The 15,026-nt window shown below is 46.1% G+C and overlaps 4 protein-coding genes across 4 annotated transcripts; all 4 read left to right on the top strand.

The window, feature by feature from the left end:
- The first annotated feature begins 452 nt into the window (after nt 1–452).
- On the top strand, nt 453–2,883 carry BO86DRAFT_443044 (aromatic amino acid ammonia-lyase). Its single transcript, XM_025676339.1, has 3 exons — nt 453–780; nt 862–968; nt 1,029–2,883. Exons 1-3 carry the CDS (start codon nt 656–658, stop codon nt 2,861–2,863), a joined length of 2,067 nt encoding a protein of 688 aa, XP_025522590.1. The 5' UTR covers nt 453–655; the 3' UTR covers nt 2,864–2,883.
- Nucleotides 2,884–3,565: 682 nt separating this feature from the next.
- Nucleotides 3,566–4,459, top strand: BO86DRAFT_443035 (O-methyltransferase; the record flags this gene model as incomplete). Its single annotated transcript, XM_025676338.1, has 3 exons — nt 3,566–3,601; nt 3,667–4,371; nt 4,421–4,459. 3 exons carry the CDS (start codon nt 3,566–3,568, stop codon nt 4,457–4,459), a joined length of 780 nt encoding a protein of 259 aa, XP_025522589.1.
- Nucleotides 4,460–5,311: 852 nt separating this feature from the next.
- BO86DRAFT_443031 (uncharacterized protein) lies at nt 5,312–6,554 on the top strand (the record flags this gene model as incomplete). Its single annotated transcript, XM_025676337.1, has 4 exons — nt 5,312–5,359; nt 5,492–5,587; nt 5,648–5,866; nt 5,938–6,554. 4 exons carry the CDS (start codon nt 5,312–5,314, stop codon nt 6,529–6,531), a joined length of 957 nt encoding a protein of 318 aa, XP_025522588.1. The 3' UTR covers nt 6,532–6,554.
- Nucleotides 6,555–7,083: 529 nt separating this feature from the next.
- Nucleotides 7,084–8,797, top strand: BO86DRAFT_404392 (acetyl-CoA synthetase-like protein; the record flags this gene model as incomplete). The annotated part of the gene is made up of 6 exons (XM_025674007.1): nt 7,084–7,352; nt 7,417–7,480; nt 7,555–7,779; nt 7,838–8,234; nt 8,283–8,357; nt 8,445–8,797. 6 exons carry the CDS (start codon nt 7,084–7,086, stop codon nt 8,795–8,797), a joined length of 1,383 nt encoding a protein of 460 aa, XP_025522587.1.
- Between the last annotated feature and the right edge of the window lie 6,229 nt (nt 8,798–15,026).

Genomic DNA, 15,026 nt, shown 5'->3' with positions numbered 1-15,026 from the left:
CTAACCTCGTCCAATGTCTAATAATTTGAAAATACCCAGGCAGATGAAGTGAGTGGCTTATTTTGCAATGACGCAGTCTCCAAGTTTCTGCACATGCTTCTTGAACGGGCGTCATCGAATTCTATTGCCATCAACACGTATGCAGTGGCAAGTATGAGCAGGCAAAACTATCTCATTTAGTGCCTGTGATTAGTCAACGCTTTGGCCACTTCAAGAGCCGCGTGATGGTAAGGTAGTCGGATTGCTTCCTCATCAATGATCTAAAGACATGATATTCCGGCCGTCATCCGGCATAACGCCTATGGTACAGTATTTGAAAGGCCTGCTCAGAACATCGTTTTCCGTCGCCTGTTGCCGCGTTTACACGGTGACGTTGATGACACAATGCGAGAAGATTAGTGGTCTGAGTGACGTGGAGATCGACCAGGGCTCTGTATGTCCTACTACGGTGCTTATTGATCTGGAACTATGGGACTCATGTGCTTGTCTTCCGAGAGACGAAAGACTTATAAGTGCTCATGGGCATCAGGTTCGTCCTTAGGGAAGCACACTTAACTCATTCCCAAGCACATCATCAGGCCTGATATTTCACTGGTCTCAACCAATTAGACATTCCTCGTGGACCCTACAAAGACCGTTTACATCCAAAGTGACAATGTCCAGCCACCTCGAGTTGCTGAAGCAGACATGGGCTTTGCTTGATCGATTTAGCAAGTTTGCCGATCAGGTAGTGATTGGTGAGGATGGACTCACCCTAGCAGCCGTTGTGGCCGTTTCAAGGTGAGATCATGACCCTTAAAGATATTTAGTCTCTCAGCCTAGAAGATAGATCAACAGATTATCAAGACTAATCTATACTAGGGCTTCTGCAAAGGTATCAATGCAAACGTCGCCTGAGCTGATGCAGCGCTTGACGAGATGTGTTGACACCATGAATGCGGAACTTGAGAAGGGAGGACAGATCTATGGTATAATTCATCATCTTTCACCTTGACACTTAGAGGTCGACGGGCTAAACATGAGCGCAGGAGTCAATACAGGGTGTGGGGGCAATGCAAACACCCGCACAAGCAAGCTGCAGATCATCCAGCACTCGTTCTTTCAGCACCACCAGGCAGGAATTCTTCCACAACTTGTCCATCCTCGAGGCAATACCTTGTGTGGTATGAACCAGGAACGTCAAAGCCTCTCTCCTGAGATCACTCGCGGCACCATTCTCCTCCGCTGCAATTCTCTCCTCCGCGGTCACTCAGCCGTTAGAATCGAGGTCATCGAACTCCTTCTTCGGGTCCTGAACGAGGGATTTGTGCCACTAATCCCCCTAAGGGGTAGCATTTCCGCCTCGGGAGACCTGTCTCCTCTCTCATACGTCGGGGGTCTGGTGGAGGGGAATGCCGACGTGTTTGTGCGGTTCGAGGAAGATGGCAAGCAGATCGTCATCTCAGCGGCAGATACTCTGCAGCGCTTGGGTCTTGATCCCCTGAAGCTGAATGCTAAAGAGGGCCTAGGCATCATGAATGGCACAGCTGTCAGCACTGCAGCGGCCAGCGTCGCTCTTTATGATTGCCAACAGATGGCCCTCCTGGCACAGGTCCTAACTGCTATGGCGACCGAAGCGCTTCTCGGAACCGTGGATAACTACCACGAGTTCATCTCCCAATGTCGACCCCATCTTGGACAAGCTGAAGTTGCCAGCAACATTCGAACTTTCCTGCGCGGCTCTGCCCTCTGCCATAAAACCGACCCCAAGAAAACAGGGCTGGTGCAGGATGGTTACTCACTACGAACTGCGCCCCAGTGGATCGGCCCTCAGCTCGAAGATCTTCTGCTAGCTGCCCGCCAGATTGACATTGAGTTGAATTCCACGACAGACAACCCGTTGATCGATGTTGAAGGGCAGCGCTTTCACCACGGTGGCAATTTCCAAGCTGCGTCCGTGACCAGTGCAATGGAGAAATGCCGATCCAGCCTGGTGATGCTCGGAAAGATGATCCTTGGCCAGTGTGCAGAGGTGATTAATCCATCTCTGAGCAGGGGTCTTCCTGCGAATCTAGCGCTGGATGATCCTAGTCTCTCATTCGCGGCCAAGGGCCTCGATATCAACATGACGGCATACTACTCAGAGCTTGCATTTCTGAGCAATCCGATCAACAACCATGTTCATTCCGCTGAGATGAATAACCAATCCGTCAACTCCCTAGCGTTGATTTCGGCCCGATATACTAGTGAATGTGTGCAAATCTTGTCAATGATGTATGCTGCCCAACTGTACATTCTTTGTCAAGCTCTGGATATCAGAGCTCTGAACATGGACTTCTTTGCCAAGGCCAAAGCGAAATCAAGGACTGCCTACCAGGGGATATTCGGGCATAGTTTCAAGTTAGGCTCGATCGATTTCGAATTGGTATGGACACAGATCATTTCCACTTGGGATCAGACAGGCCATCTTGATCTCGCAGATCGGTGTCACCACGTTGCCACCCAGTCATTCGCTCATCTTCTTGACGCAGAGATGCGAGAAACGAACACTTTGTCGTCCACCTCGTGTGACCAGGTCAAACAGTGGAAGGAACGGCTGTTGGAGGTTTTGGCCACCTGCTACGACGAGACTCGGCAGGAGTTCATCAAGTCTCCCTCGACTTGCACCTACTTAGGTGAGGCAAGCAAAGCAATGTACCAGCTTGTCCGGCATGACCTTGAAATTCCCTTGCATCAAGGTATCCGCGATCATCCACCACTTGCGGCAGCCGCAGGAGAATCCGAAGGCAAGAAAACCATCGGCTCGTATGTATCGCGGATATACGTGGCACTGAGTGAAGCGAGATACGTTGAGCGACTGCGTAGCCTGGCTGCCTTGAAATGAGAGACCGCATAATTGACGAGACAGGTAGTAGTAAACGAAAGCTGGGCTGGTGGCAAGTGCAGGATTTGGTATGTGACGATCTAGAATGCAGCTTGACTTCTTGTTGTCATCTATGGTAGATGGCATCCTGTACGTAAAAAGGATTCTAAAACGTACTGGAATTGCCGACAGCGCGGCTCAAACCGACACTTGCGCATAGTACAGTACAGTAACAATTGGAAGTTCCCGACGTTATGAGTTGGTCTCATTCCTTGCTTGAGATCAACGGCACCGGGCAAGAGACAAGAACACGTGAAATGATGACGGCATTATTGTGACCAGAAATTGACGCAAGGGGGAGGGCAAAGACAAGTGGACACCGTACGGGAATACCAGGCAATTCCAAGGAATAGTGAATGCACGATGATTTGGCGAGAAGGTAGAATTCTAATATCTTCCCGGAATCTAAATTTCCGTGGAAGATCGATAGGGCTCAGGCATTGGTAAGAGAGACGACCGTTACATCATAATTATCTGTGCTTTCAATCTCATGCAAAGTATAATGAGAGGGATATAATGTAGGCCTCCTCTATCCCGCAAAAGGGCCTTGGGACTGTTTAGACAATCATTGATCACATCCCCTGAGGATTCCTTTTATCTACTCGCATTTTCCAGGTCAGTTTGGTCCTAATTGCCTCGAGAAGCTCAACCTAAATCGCCGGGATGACCCAGTTCTATCTGCCAGAACAAGCAATTTATGTTGGTCAGCCTTGGTTGCGGACGCTGGACTTCTACTTGACCGAAAACCCTGACTTTTAGACTAGCACAACGATGGTCGCGAGCAGAGATTACTGGAGTTCATCCTGTCACACCCCGACTATGCGTTGATGAAAGGCTGCCCGGACAGAATCCTAGCCGCCATTGATGAATATGGGAGGGAGAAAGCTTTTCTCATGAATGTCGGGACTGAGAAAGGTCAAATTGTCAGCAAAGTCATTTCCCGCGTCAAACCAGGGGTGATCGTCGAACTTGGGGGCTACATTGGCTATTCTGCGCTTCTCTTTGGCGATGCACTTAGGAAGGCAGGAGGTCGCAAATACATTAGCCTGGAAGTCAGCCCTATCTTTGCCAGTGTCTCCGCTGCTTTGGTCGGGCTGGCTGGCTTGAGTGATACTGTTGAAATCATGGTGGGGCCTTGTCGGGACTCACTGCGAGCCCTAAGCAAAGCATACCCCGGCCGTGGCCTGGACATGTTCTTCTTTGACCATGCCAAGGTTGAGTATACCAACGACCTGAAGCTTTGCGAAGAGCTCGGCTTGGTGTCGCAAGGTACCACCGTTGTTGCCGATAATGTCAGCCGGAACCCCGAATATCTGGAATACGTCCGCGCATCGGGCGCAAAGAAGATGAAGGCGGCAGATGAAAACAAGGGATTGACACTGTGTCATGAGTCTGACATGTCCCTTGGTCGGCCTGACCTGCGATATGAGACGTCGGTGGTTCATAGTATTGAACCCACCGGAGAGCCTGTCAGTATTTCAATGTCTAGCAATCACATCAGGACTAACGGATCTATAGGATGCAGTGGAGATTTCATGTTGCTTGGGAAGTAGCTAGTGGAATGCAAACACTGCGCGATAATGCTTCCTGCGCGGAGAGGTAATATATTCGAATAAGTCAAGTATGGTCAGGATCAAAATGAAGCGAGATGTCTCATTCTAGAATCAAGAGGCAGACATTGTCCCGTATTATCCACATCTCTAGACAATCCCGATCATCATATTAAGCAATGTGTTGGTACCAAGCGTACAGTACAGCTTTCCGAGAGGCCACAGCTACCTAGGCTATGGGATCCTGATGTCGATCTCCCTGACCATAGACGTGGATGACCTATTACCACCGAGCTGCTTAGCCGCTTATTTCTTCTCGATATTTCTACAAAGCGAAATACCGGTGGGATATATGTAACGGGGACCGTAATAGAATGGTCGTAGAAGAATATTAAGGGATGGACATGAAAGAAAGGTCATGCCGCTGCCCTCTACGCTTCGACTGTCAGCGAGCCGTACTATGGCTGGTTCAGGGTCAGCAATGTGCGGAAGCGGCAGGACTACGTAGCCGAGATTGAAACATCATCTTTGCTCGCGGACTAAGTCCACGACGAGCTGGGCTAATAGTACCTGTCGAGCTTTGCCCTGCTTGATTATAGGTCTGAACTAACCAACTGACTCGCTCTCAGTGTTCTTTATAGCCTCATACCTGTGACTTGTGAAGACGAGACATATCAGGCAGACTGCCGGTTGTGTAATAGCTATATAAAGCCCACTGCAAGATCATTAGCAGCATCTTTGACAATGTGGAAGATGCCCCATGCGGTATCCCCCATTGGGTTGCGATGTAGTGCAGGCATGACCCTTTCAGGCACTCCACTCGAGTCTAGAAATCGGGCCACAAGGAAATAGACCTATGATGAGCGAAAAGGCCGGTGGCAAGACGTTCGGAACCCTCAGCATACGAGTTAGCATTTTTTATGATGTCATTTCTGGCAGCTTAAAGATGCGGCCTGTATTAATTCGCTGCGATTCATGAGATCAATCAGCGTGAGCCAGCTTTGTTAGTGCTTTATCCAAAATAAGGCCTATATTCAAGACCATCGCGCTCTTTGGGGCCAACGGTCAAGTTGGAAAGGCTGCTTTGGAGGCTCTAATGCGTTGCAAAGATCCTCCCATTCACATTCTTGCATTTGTCTCCCCCAACTCCTCCTTCTAGCTCGGAAGCCCGGAAGACATTAGCGTGACAATCAAGCGTGTCGATCTGAACATCGTGGCTTGCAACAACCTGGCCACTATTCTTGCTGATGGCAAAGCTGATGTTGTGATCAGCGCTCTTGGTGGCCAAATTATCAACGAGCAAGGCCTCGTCCAAGACGCGGCTGCACAAGCAGGGGTCAAGCGATTTTATCCCAGTGAATTTGGGATGCATCAAGTAGTCTGGTTGCCAGACGAACCAGCCTATGTTCATCCTGTACATAATACAACCCCCTTTTCTATTCTTCATCGCAACCGTCTCAATTGAGCTAAGCTAACCGACCCAAGATCTGGGATGTGAAGCTAAGATGCTTCGAGGAGGCTATTCGACACCCCGCGATCAAAAGCGGCTCAATGAACTATACGGTGATCGGATGCTCCGACTCCTATGATGCCGCCAAAGAGCCGCTATTCTGCCCCTGGCTGGAAATCGATACAAATCTCACTCACAATGGTTACACAATCCATTGCGTCGGAGATCCAGAAGCTAAGATGGATTATTCGACTTTCAACGACACCGGCAATTTTCTCGTGGCCACTCTCCGTCGCCCAGAGCTATCGGAAAACAGATGCTTAGGGTTCAGGAGTGATCAGCTCAGCTTCGCGGAGGTTGGAGATGTTCTGCAGAAGTACTCAGGCAGGCCCGTCAGGCTAGAGGTGATCCTAGTCGACCAAGTGAAGGATATCCTTAAGAACCCCTCGTCTGCGCCCGTCGAGTGGTGCAGAAAAAGTACCTTTCCGACTGACTTCTTTCTTACGATCAGGTGTGCTCAAGGCCAGGGTGTGTTTTGGAGACCCCCTGGATTCTTACACCACCATCTTTTCCCTGAGGTTCAGCCGGTTACAGTAGCCGAGTACTTCAAGAAGTTGTTCGCAAAGTGAGATTGCTTGCACTGAAACTGCCGTGGTTGAGGCTACAGCGAATGGAATCAATTTGGATAAAGGGTCGGATCAATTTACTCAGACTTGTGATTGCAATTGGTTACAACCCAGATCTTGTTGCAGCAAGGAAGGAAAAGACTTCAGACGTCGAGTATATGTTCGATGACGAGTCCACAGTGCAAGCCACTTAGATTCTCCTCAATGCATCCTCACAAAGTGGACCAATAAACCCCAAGGGCGTGATATAATGTAGTCTAGTAGGCGTAGGCAAAACGTAGAAAAACAAACTACTTGCTCAAAACCAAGTCATTTTCCCAGCACCAGCAAATCAACGTAATGTGATGTCCAGTAAGGAAGATGGGAGACATCCACTTACCAATAGTTAGTCTGCGACTTGACATCAGTAAGACGTTGCGCATATGCCTTGCCTTCCGTAGCACAGGCTAAGGAATTCGTGGTTAAATAAGCCCGTGGTGACGCCCCATATGTGCTTGCCATATCCCATGAATAGACGCTCAAACCCATCAAGTCTTTTAGCATTTTTCTTCCACCATGGCTGAAACGCGATCAACAGAGGCACGCAGTGAGAAGGAATGCTTCCAGATCGGCCATCGGCTCCGCCTGAATTTCCTTGCAGCCATGGCCCATGAGAAGCCGGATAAGCCGGTCATGCGGCAACTGTTGCCGTCTACAACCCACGCCCCTGATGGCCGAAACGAAATCATTCTTAGCTACCAGCGCATTATTAGACTGGTTGATAGGCTGGCCTGGATGCTGAGTCGCAGACTCTCGCAGGGCGGTGTCAGTCCACAAACTGTCGGGTACAAGCCTACCTTACCACCTCCCATGCTTGGGTGGAGATATACTAAGTCTTTGATGATCTAGTTATCTTGGACCAAGTGACCCGAGGCACCTGCTCATTGCATTGGCAGCGACAAACTCGGCCAAGGTAAGTGCTTAAGCTACAAATGACTTGGGAGACAAGACACATCCGCTCACTATTAATGTCTACCGGTATTCCAGGCTCTGTTGCTCTCGCCACGAAACAGTGTCTCCATGCATCAAGTGCTTCTCGAGGAATCTCAATCAGCACTTCTACTATGTGATAATCCCTTCGCAACCACAGCAACCCAAATAAGAAAACAGCGAGACATTGATCTTCTATTCATCCCGGACTTTGTAGATGGTCCAGTCGAGCCCATTCCATATGTGGACACATGGTTCACCTCCCATGGCAAGCCTTTAGTGGTATGCTTCCTCAGAGATAAGCTTGCTGGACGGAATCAATTCACCTAACGTACAACAGACCCTGCATACTACAGGCTCTACTGGTAATCCCGCACCGGTCACCATGACTCATTCCGCGTTGGGATCAATTGACAGGCAGCAGAAGTTGCCAGAGAAAGATCCCACCGGAGGCAAATGCCAGCTCGAAGTTCTCGCTAAGGCTTCAACGGTGTATATGGCATTCCCTCTGTTTCATGTCGCAGGGTTCGGCCTCAGTTGTTATTTGATCCTCGCGGGTTGTACGCTCTTGTTCGGATATCAACGACAAGCACCGAGTGTTGCAGCCTTAAGAACAGCCCTCAAGGTTTCAAACGTGGACGGCGCCCTGCTACCGACGTCTATCATTGATGAACTTTCGTTGAATGCTGACCTACTGGAAGCGGTGCCGAGGTTGCTGTATATTTTTGGCGGAGGTGGTATGTGACCTTCACCAAGTCCCAGCGGCTCTGACTGACATGGTATAGGCTCCATATCCAGAGGTGCAGGTGACATTATTGTGCAGAGAACTCGTCTACTCAACGGCTTGGATAGTACTGAGTGTGGGTCATTCATTCAACATCCGACCGATCCCGCCTACTGAGCGTACTATCATTTCCATCCGTGGAATGGTGTGAGATGGCAACCAGTTTCGGACCAGGAGCCGCAAGGCGAGGACTTCGAGTTGGTGCTCCAGCGTGATGAGTCTTGTCTTCCACTTCAGGCAGTGTTCCAGAATCTTCCTCATCTACAAGAGTGGAGGACCAATGATGTGGTCCGGAGACACCCTCACATCCCCGACTACTGGGAATACCGCTACCGACTGGATGACCTGATCGTGTTCTCCACCGGAGAGAAAATGAACCCATTGCCGGTAGAGGCAAGACTGAGAGACATTGCGGGCGTTAAGGAGGCCCTGGTCGTGGGGAACAAGCAATCCTATCCTGCAGTACTCTTGAAATGGATGTCAACGAGCGGCATGGAGCCGAGAGCGACTCGGTAGACAGAGAACGAAGAGCCATAAAACATGCGCTGGAGTCTGAGAAAGTGAATTGCTCTCGCGATGCTCAAACTCATGAGAAAATGGTGATAATAGCGAGTCCCAGCAAACCGTTTATTCGCACAAGGAAAGGCTCTGTGCATCGAAATAAGACGCTCGAGCTCTACAAGACTGAGATTGAGAGGGTTTATGGCCTAACCGAGTCCCCCGAGCCTTCCAACCTCGATCAAACGAGCCTCTGCTTGTCTTCCGAGCATGCTCTTGCAAGAGGCCTGGTTAATATGATTGGGAAGCTAGAATCAGGGCTAGCCGATCTCACTGTGACAACAAATATATTTGGGGCTGGGCTGGATTCCAAACACGCGCAGATTCTCGCATCATTCATCTCCAAGATACTAGACTGTCAGAAATGTGGACGAACGTTTCCTGTCGAGGCAGTCTACGAGAACCCCTCGCCAAAAGAAATGGCAGGCTACATTATGCGACAAATTCTCCCATCTAAAGGGCGGCAAAGTGACTAGAAGGATTTCGATTCCGTTTTGAAAAGGTATGAGGTGCTCACCCGCATCTACAATCTACTTGCTTATGGCTCTTCTAGGCACTCTCAGACTCTAAACAGAAGCCCCAACAAGGACTACCTCGCCTCCCTAGTCTCAGATAAAAGACACCTTCTATTACCGGAAGCACAGGATTTGTGGGCTCGCATGTACTCGATACGACCAAACACCGGGAGGATATTAGCCATGTGACCTGCCTGGATCGAGGGCAGACCCGCGACTATGCGAGTGATGAGGTCTACCCTTCCAAGGTTCATATTGACCATATAAAAACTGACCTGGCCGGGCGCTGCCTGGGTCTTCCAGGAGAGATCTATCGGCAGCTGTCCAGGCCGCGAGCATGCGCGTTTCAATCTGTCTGCTGGGTCAGGTTGCCGATTCAATTCAGGATGGGAGAAAAGGAACTGGAAAAGCTCGTGCGTGGCCAATTCGGGATCGGTTCCCAACGCTGCTGTCAAGTTCCGTTGCATTGGGCTGTCTGCCAGACACCCTGGGCTCGGCCGATCAGATTGACTGGCTACCGGTTGACACCGTAGCAGATCTTTTATGTGATCTCATCAGCTTGTCTGGGAAACAGCACGCGCACAAGAATGGACGAGAATCTGAGTACTTTCATCTTGTCAACCCCAATCGCGTTCAGTATGCCAACCTAGTCTCATTGTTAGCAGCGCGACTGGGACTGCTTAACCCAAAATTGAAAGTCGTGCCATTGAGCGAGTGGGTAACAAGCCTAGAGGAGAAAGGAAATAGAACCGAGCCTGCTGCCGGCATTCAACTACTTAACTTCTTCCAGGGGCTTGCAGAATACTCCCATAAAGGCTCTGCAATACTGGAAACGACACTGACTGAGAAGCATGTACCACGGCTCAAGGAATGCCCACCAATAAGTCCAAAATGTATTAATAAGTGGCTGAGGCAGTGGGAGATGACGCCTGCCTCCATGAGTGGCTACCTAGGCGATAAGCAGGACTGATTCGAGTCGTGTTCCAGTCGCAAGTAAACCCTACGTGTACTGCTGTTCATTGATGCACAGCTACAGTAATTGAAATAATACAGAATATAACTTGTCACTTCTAATTCAGGAGACTATGGATGCATTTCTGATGGAGGGGGGCTAAGAACATCGGATTTCCTTTAGATGCAGTCTACCTACATGTTGAGCTGGCAAACCATATTTCATATTCATTTACGCCATAATAGGCCAGCCACCTGCAAAGCAAATATACAAAGAAACAATCGCCATTCGACAGACCGCATAGCGTCTTCTTCATATGGCCCGACTAATTGCTGGCACCTGGTTGCATGGTGTTAAGCATAGCCATGCATCTTCTCCACCACTCAGTCCGGGACATGCATCCCTTTCGTGATATCCCAGAACCACCCGGGAGGACCGGTCTCCCTCACATGGAAGGTGGCCACGAGCTGGCCATTGACTTTGACAAGGAGTCTGTATGCTGCTAGCTCCGCGTGGCCTGTGCGGACCGTGCAACTCGGCTTTGAACCTTCTACTGCCCTGCCGAACCTAGGATCTTTGATGTAGCGAGTGGATTCAGAGCAAACACATCAGGGTGGGAGGCCCATCCGAGTAGATTATGTTGGTATCAGAGTTCATGACTGGCATCGTGGATGACGGCGAACCCGGATTTTGTAGTCGTCATGATCAAAAGTCGAGTAGGTTTGTCTCCATCGAGCTTTTGGCTGTGATTGTAACGGTCGATGTCATCGAGTCGGTTCTCTAAAGCAAGAATCAAAATCAGCATGCAGATCCTATATCGAAAATCTATACACATACAACGATGGTGGGAATGCCCGATTTGGGTTCTTTCGTAATAGAGATGATCCTCGAGAAACTGCGTCGGAAAGGCCAGGAGACTGGACTGGGGACTTTGAGGTAGTATCTAGTACTTGCTTCTGCTTCGAGATACATCGACATTGCGATTGTGTGGTTGTGCTTTTGTGGGGCGTGGGGCGTGGGGAAAGGTTGCATGAGTGAAAATGAGTTGGTGCTGGCAAGGGTTTATACTCGGTAGCAGGTCGGAACAGCAATCCGAAGGAGAGCCGGGCGAGCCATCCGGTACCTCCACATCTTCACTGCATCGGGTGCATGTACCCGGTGGGCTTCCCAATACGGTAGGTGAATGCGAGATGGATGGATCCATCAATGGACCAATGATCATGATATGGACACTCCGATTAGAGGGGAAATTGAATCCTGATGAGGTGCCGCAGTGTTAACTAAGTGACTGGTTCAGTCCATGACCCATTGCAAGATAGTGACATTGCTCTTGTTGATCTTCACTTGCTTCTCATTTGTACATATGTAAGTCAAGGACCCTGTCTCAACCAGAGTGGCATAAATTGATTAGTCATGGGTATATTGGTCACCTGACAGCGCAGCATAAGTTTATGTCGCTATCAACATACATTTCAAGGGGTAGCCCCGCCGCTGTGTGCAGCTAGAAGAAGGACAAGAAGGGCGGCTATTCCGGCAACAATGCGATTGTTGTCAAGCCTTCCAAAACAAGTGTTAAACAACGTGCATTCCTTTTGTAGGTTGTTGATAAACTGTCTGTCTAGCAGGAATGCCAACCTAGGTATCGGCATTTCTCAGTAATTCAGCCACGTGATCCAAGCAGATCAGCAAGCGACTTGCCCACCTTGAGTAGAAGATTTCAGCTAGTTCAACCAACGAACAAACCACCAAGACTATAAGATATTGCCTCAAACTGCCAATCCCCGAGTTAACAGAAACGAAACATGTCCATCATAGAGGGTTATGCCATTGCCGAGGCTACGCATCCGATGGCTCGCGGCCGAGGTACGTTGATTTGATCGCCTTTGTAGTAGATTATGGATTGGAGAGATTGCATCGTGACTATGAGAGTAAATGACCAGTTACGTTAAGTATCGGTATCGGTTGCCAACGGCATGTCCGGATGTATGTTTAGCTAATCCCTAGATTGACCCCTCAAGCATCCGAAGCATGTAGATAGACATCTCGGACTTCCCGACAGGTTCCCGACAGGTTCCCTGCTTGGTGCTCACTCAGGTGGCTATCACCTGTTGAACCACATCGAAACAACTTTACTCATACACGCTCGCACATTTGTGCAGCAAAGCTCTTGTTATTGAGACTAGTGTATGCATGATGCCCGGTAGAGAGCCAGCTTGCTCCATGCGAGACTGGGGATGTTTGCCAATTGAAAGAGTATACCCAACGATGAGCAACTATCCAACCCAACGTAGAGAGTCTAGGAGAGCCGAGAGTCGGCGACCGGGGATTAATGTGTCTCGGAATGTACTCTACATAGTCTATGACGCATTCGAGTTATCGGCACAGGAGAAAGCCGCCGAGCCCTCATCGTCACAGTAAAATTTCATGATCATCTTCACTGAACCATATGTCCCTGCCACAATTAGGAAGGCCCCAAGAATGAGTAACGCCACGGTCCACATCACTCCAAGCATCCAGCAAATGGTCCTTGAGTGTCCTCCGGCGCCTCTGCCCCAGTTATCGTGGAGCCACATCGCCGCCATCGGGATGATGCAGATGAGCGGACCTAGCAAAGCGCCGATCAGCAAAACTAGGGCTAGGCCTTACCAAAGCCCGCGGGTTCACAGGTCGGGTCCAAACCCAACCTGGTTCTTAGCAGGTTTTGGATTAATGGGCTTAACCTATAGGTTGGATATAAATTTAAATATTTAATCTATAGATTTTTAGTAGATATTTATAAATTATTAAACTAAATAAATACTATATAGTTACTAGATTATATAAGTTATACAGTTTCAGCTGTATTTTTAAAAAATTATATTTATATTTAAAGTAATCTAGTATAAAAGATATTTAGTTATATATAAATTTATAGTAGTAAAAACTAATAAATTAAATTTATTTATATATAATATATATTTAATATGAAATAAATTAATTATTATTATAATAAAGATATTTTTAAACTTTATTTAATATCTATAGCTAAGTTTCTAATAAAGAATTATTTTTATTATTTTTATTATTATTTTTTTTTAGTTATTAAAATTATTTAGTTTTTATGTATGTTAAAAGTAATACTTTTTTTTATTTATTATATACTTTAATAAAACTGGTATTTTAAGTTGTTTAAAAACAGCTTTTTTTAATATTTTTTTTATTTACTATTATAACTGTAAGGGCCCAAACAGCCCTTCCAACCTTCGCGGATATCTGCAAAGGGAAATATATATAGACAACCTAAGGTGGCAGTTATATAACAGCTAAGCAAGCTGGCTGCGGCCGCCCCTAAAAACAGCAGCTGCCTTATAAATTAGATAAAATAATAATAATATTTTAAAATAATATATTATTACTTTTTATAAGGGCTAAAGGGTGAAATAGCGTGATGAACGAATAGCTTTCGCGAAGCCAAGGGTGCCAATGTATTGCCTTAAGGTGTTGTTGCTGCCTTGCCTAACTCGCGAGGCAGCTGCCGCCCTTGGGGGCGGCCGCGGCCGGCTCGCTTAGCCGTCACGTGACCGCCGCCTTAGGTTGTCTATATACATTTCCCTTCGCGGATATCCGCGAAGGTTGGAAGGGCTGTTTGGGCCCTTACACTTTTAGCTTTATAAAAGCTATTTATTTATTATACTATTTTATTTTTTAATTTTTATAATTTTATTATTTAATATTCTGTAGAATAGCCTAGTAAGCAATAGCCGGCTATAATATATAAAGCTAAACTAAAAATAACTTTTCTAATTTAATTATAAAAAATTATATATTAATTATAGAAAATAAATTATTTATACTAAAAAAAAATACAGGTTCTAATTTAAAATTTTTATAAATATTTATATTTATTTAAATAAATTACTAAAATATAGAAACAGCTAGAAATTAGTACTATAAAAAAATATTTATATAAAAATTTAAAAAACTCCAATTCCAGTACTGTAGAAACTAAGAAAACTAGTATATATATTAATTTATTTATAAATAAAAAATAATATAGTATTTCATAACTATATTATCTACTATATATTTATTACTAAATAAAAGTTAACTGTAAAGACTAATAACTAAAATAAAAGCTGAAAAGTATATATTATAATAGCCTATTTAAATTATATTTTAAATAATCTATAAAAAGATAAGGCAGCTGAATCCTACTATAAAAAAAATAAACTAATTTTTATAAGTTTTTTAAAATACAGCTAAAAAAATTCTGTAAATAGACAGTAAAAAACCTAGTTAAAAATATTTAAAACTAAGTTTTATAAAAAAAAATTAAAGTTTACTTATTTATAAAAATAAAAAAAAATAAAAACTAAATTAGGTTGTAAAGTATAGAATATTAATATTGTATAGCTGTATTTATTTTTTATATTTTTTTTTCTACAGTCCAGAGGAAGGTCTGCAAGCAGTAGATCTTCTCTACAACTAAATAAAATCTTATTATACTTATAAGGGCCCAAACAGCCCTTCCAACCTTTGCAGATATCTGTAAAGAGAAATATATATAGATAATTTAAGGTGGTGGTTATATAATAGCTAAGCAAGCCGGCTGCAGCCGCCCCTAAAAACAGCAGCTGCTTTATAAGTTAAATAAAATAATAATAATATTTTAAAATAATATATTAGTACTTTTAGCTTTATAAAAGCTATTTATTTATTATACTATTTTACTTTTTAGTTT

The sequence above is a fragment of the Aspergillus japonicus genome, assembly GCF_003184785.1.
Source record: "Aspergillus japonicus CBS 114.51 unplaced genomic scaffold BO86scaffold_91, whole genome shotgun sequence".
NCBI lineage: Eukaryota > Fungi > Ascomycota > Eurotiomycetes > Eurotiales > Aspergillaceae > Aspergillus > Aspergillus japonicus.
The sequence above is the reverse complement of the archived record's forward strand: the minus strand, read 5'-3'. Positions and strand labels throughout refer to the sequence as shown.

What these genes read in the sequence shown, in the direction of transcription:
- BO86DRAFT_443044 (XM_025676339.1), top strand. Translation starts at nt 656, where the DNA reads ATGTCCAGCCACCTCGAGTTGCTGAAGCAGACATGGGCTTTGCTTGAT. An exon ending in GCCGTTGTGGCCGTTTCAAG is followed by an intron (nt 781 to 861) that starts GTGAGATCATGA and finishes AATCTATACTAG; the next exon opens with GGCTTCTGCAAAGGTATCAA. An exon ending in GAAGGGAGGACAGATCTATG is followed by an intron (nt 969 to 1,028) that starts GTATAATTCATC and finishes ACATGAGCGCAG; the next exon opens with GAGTCAATACAGGGTGTGGG.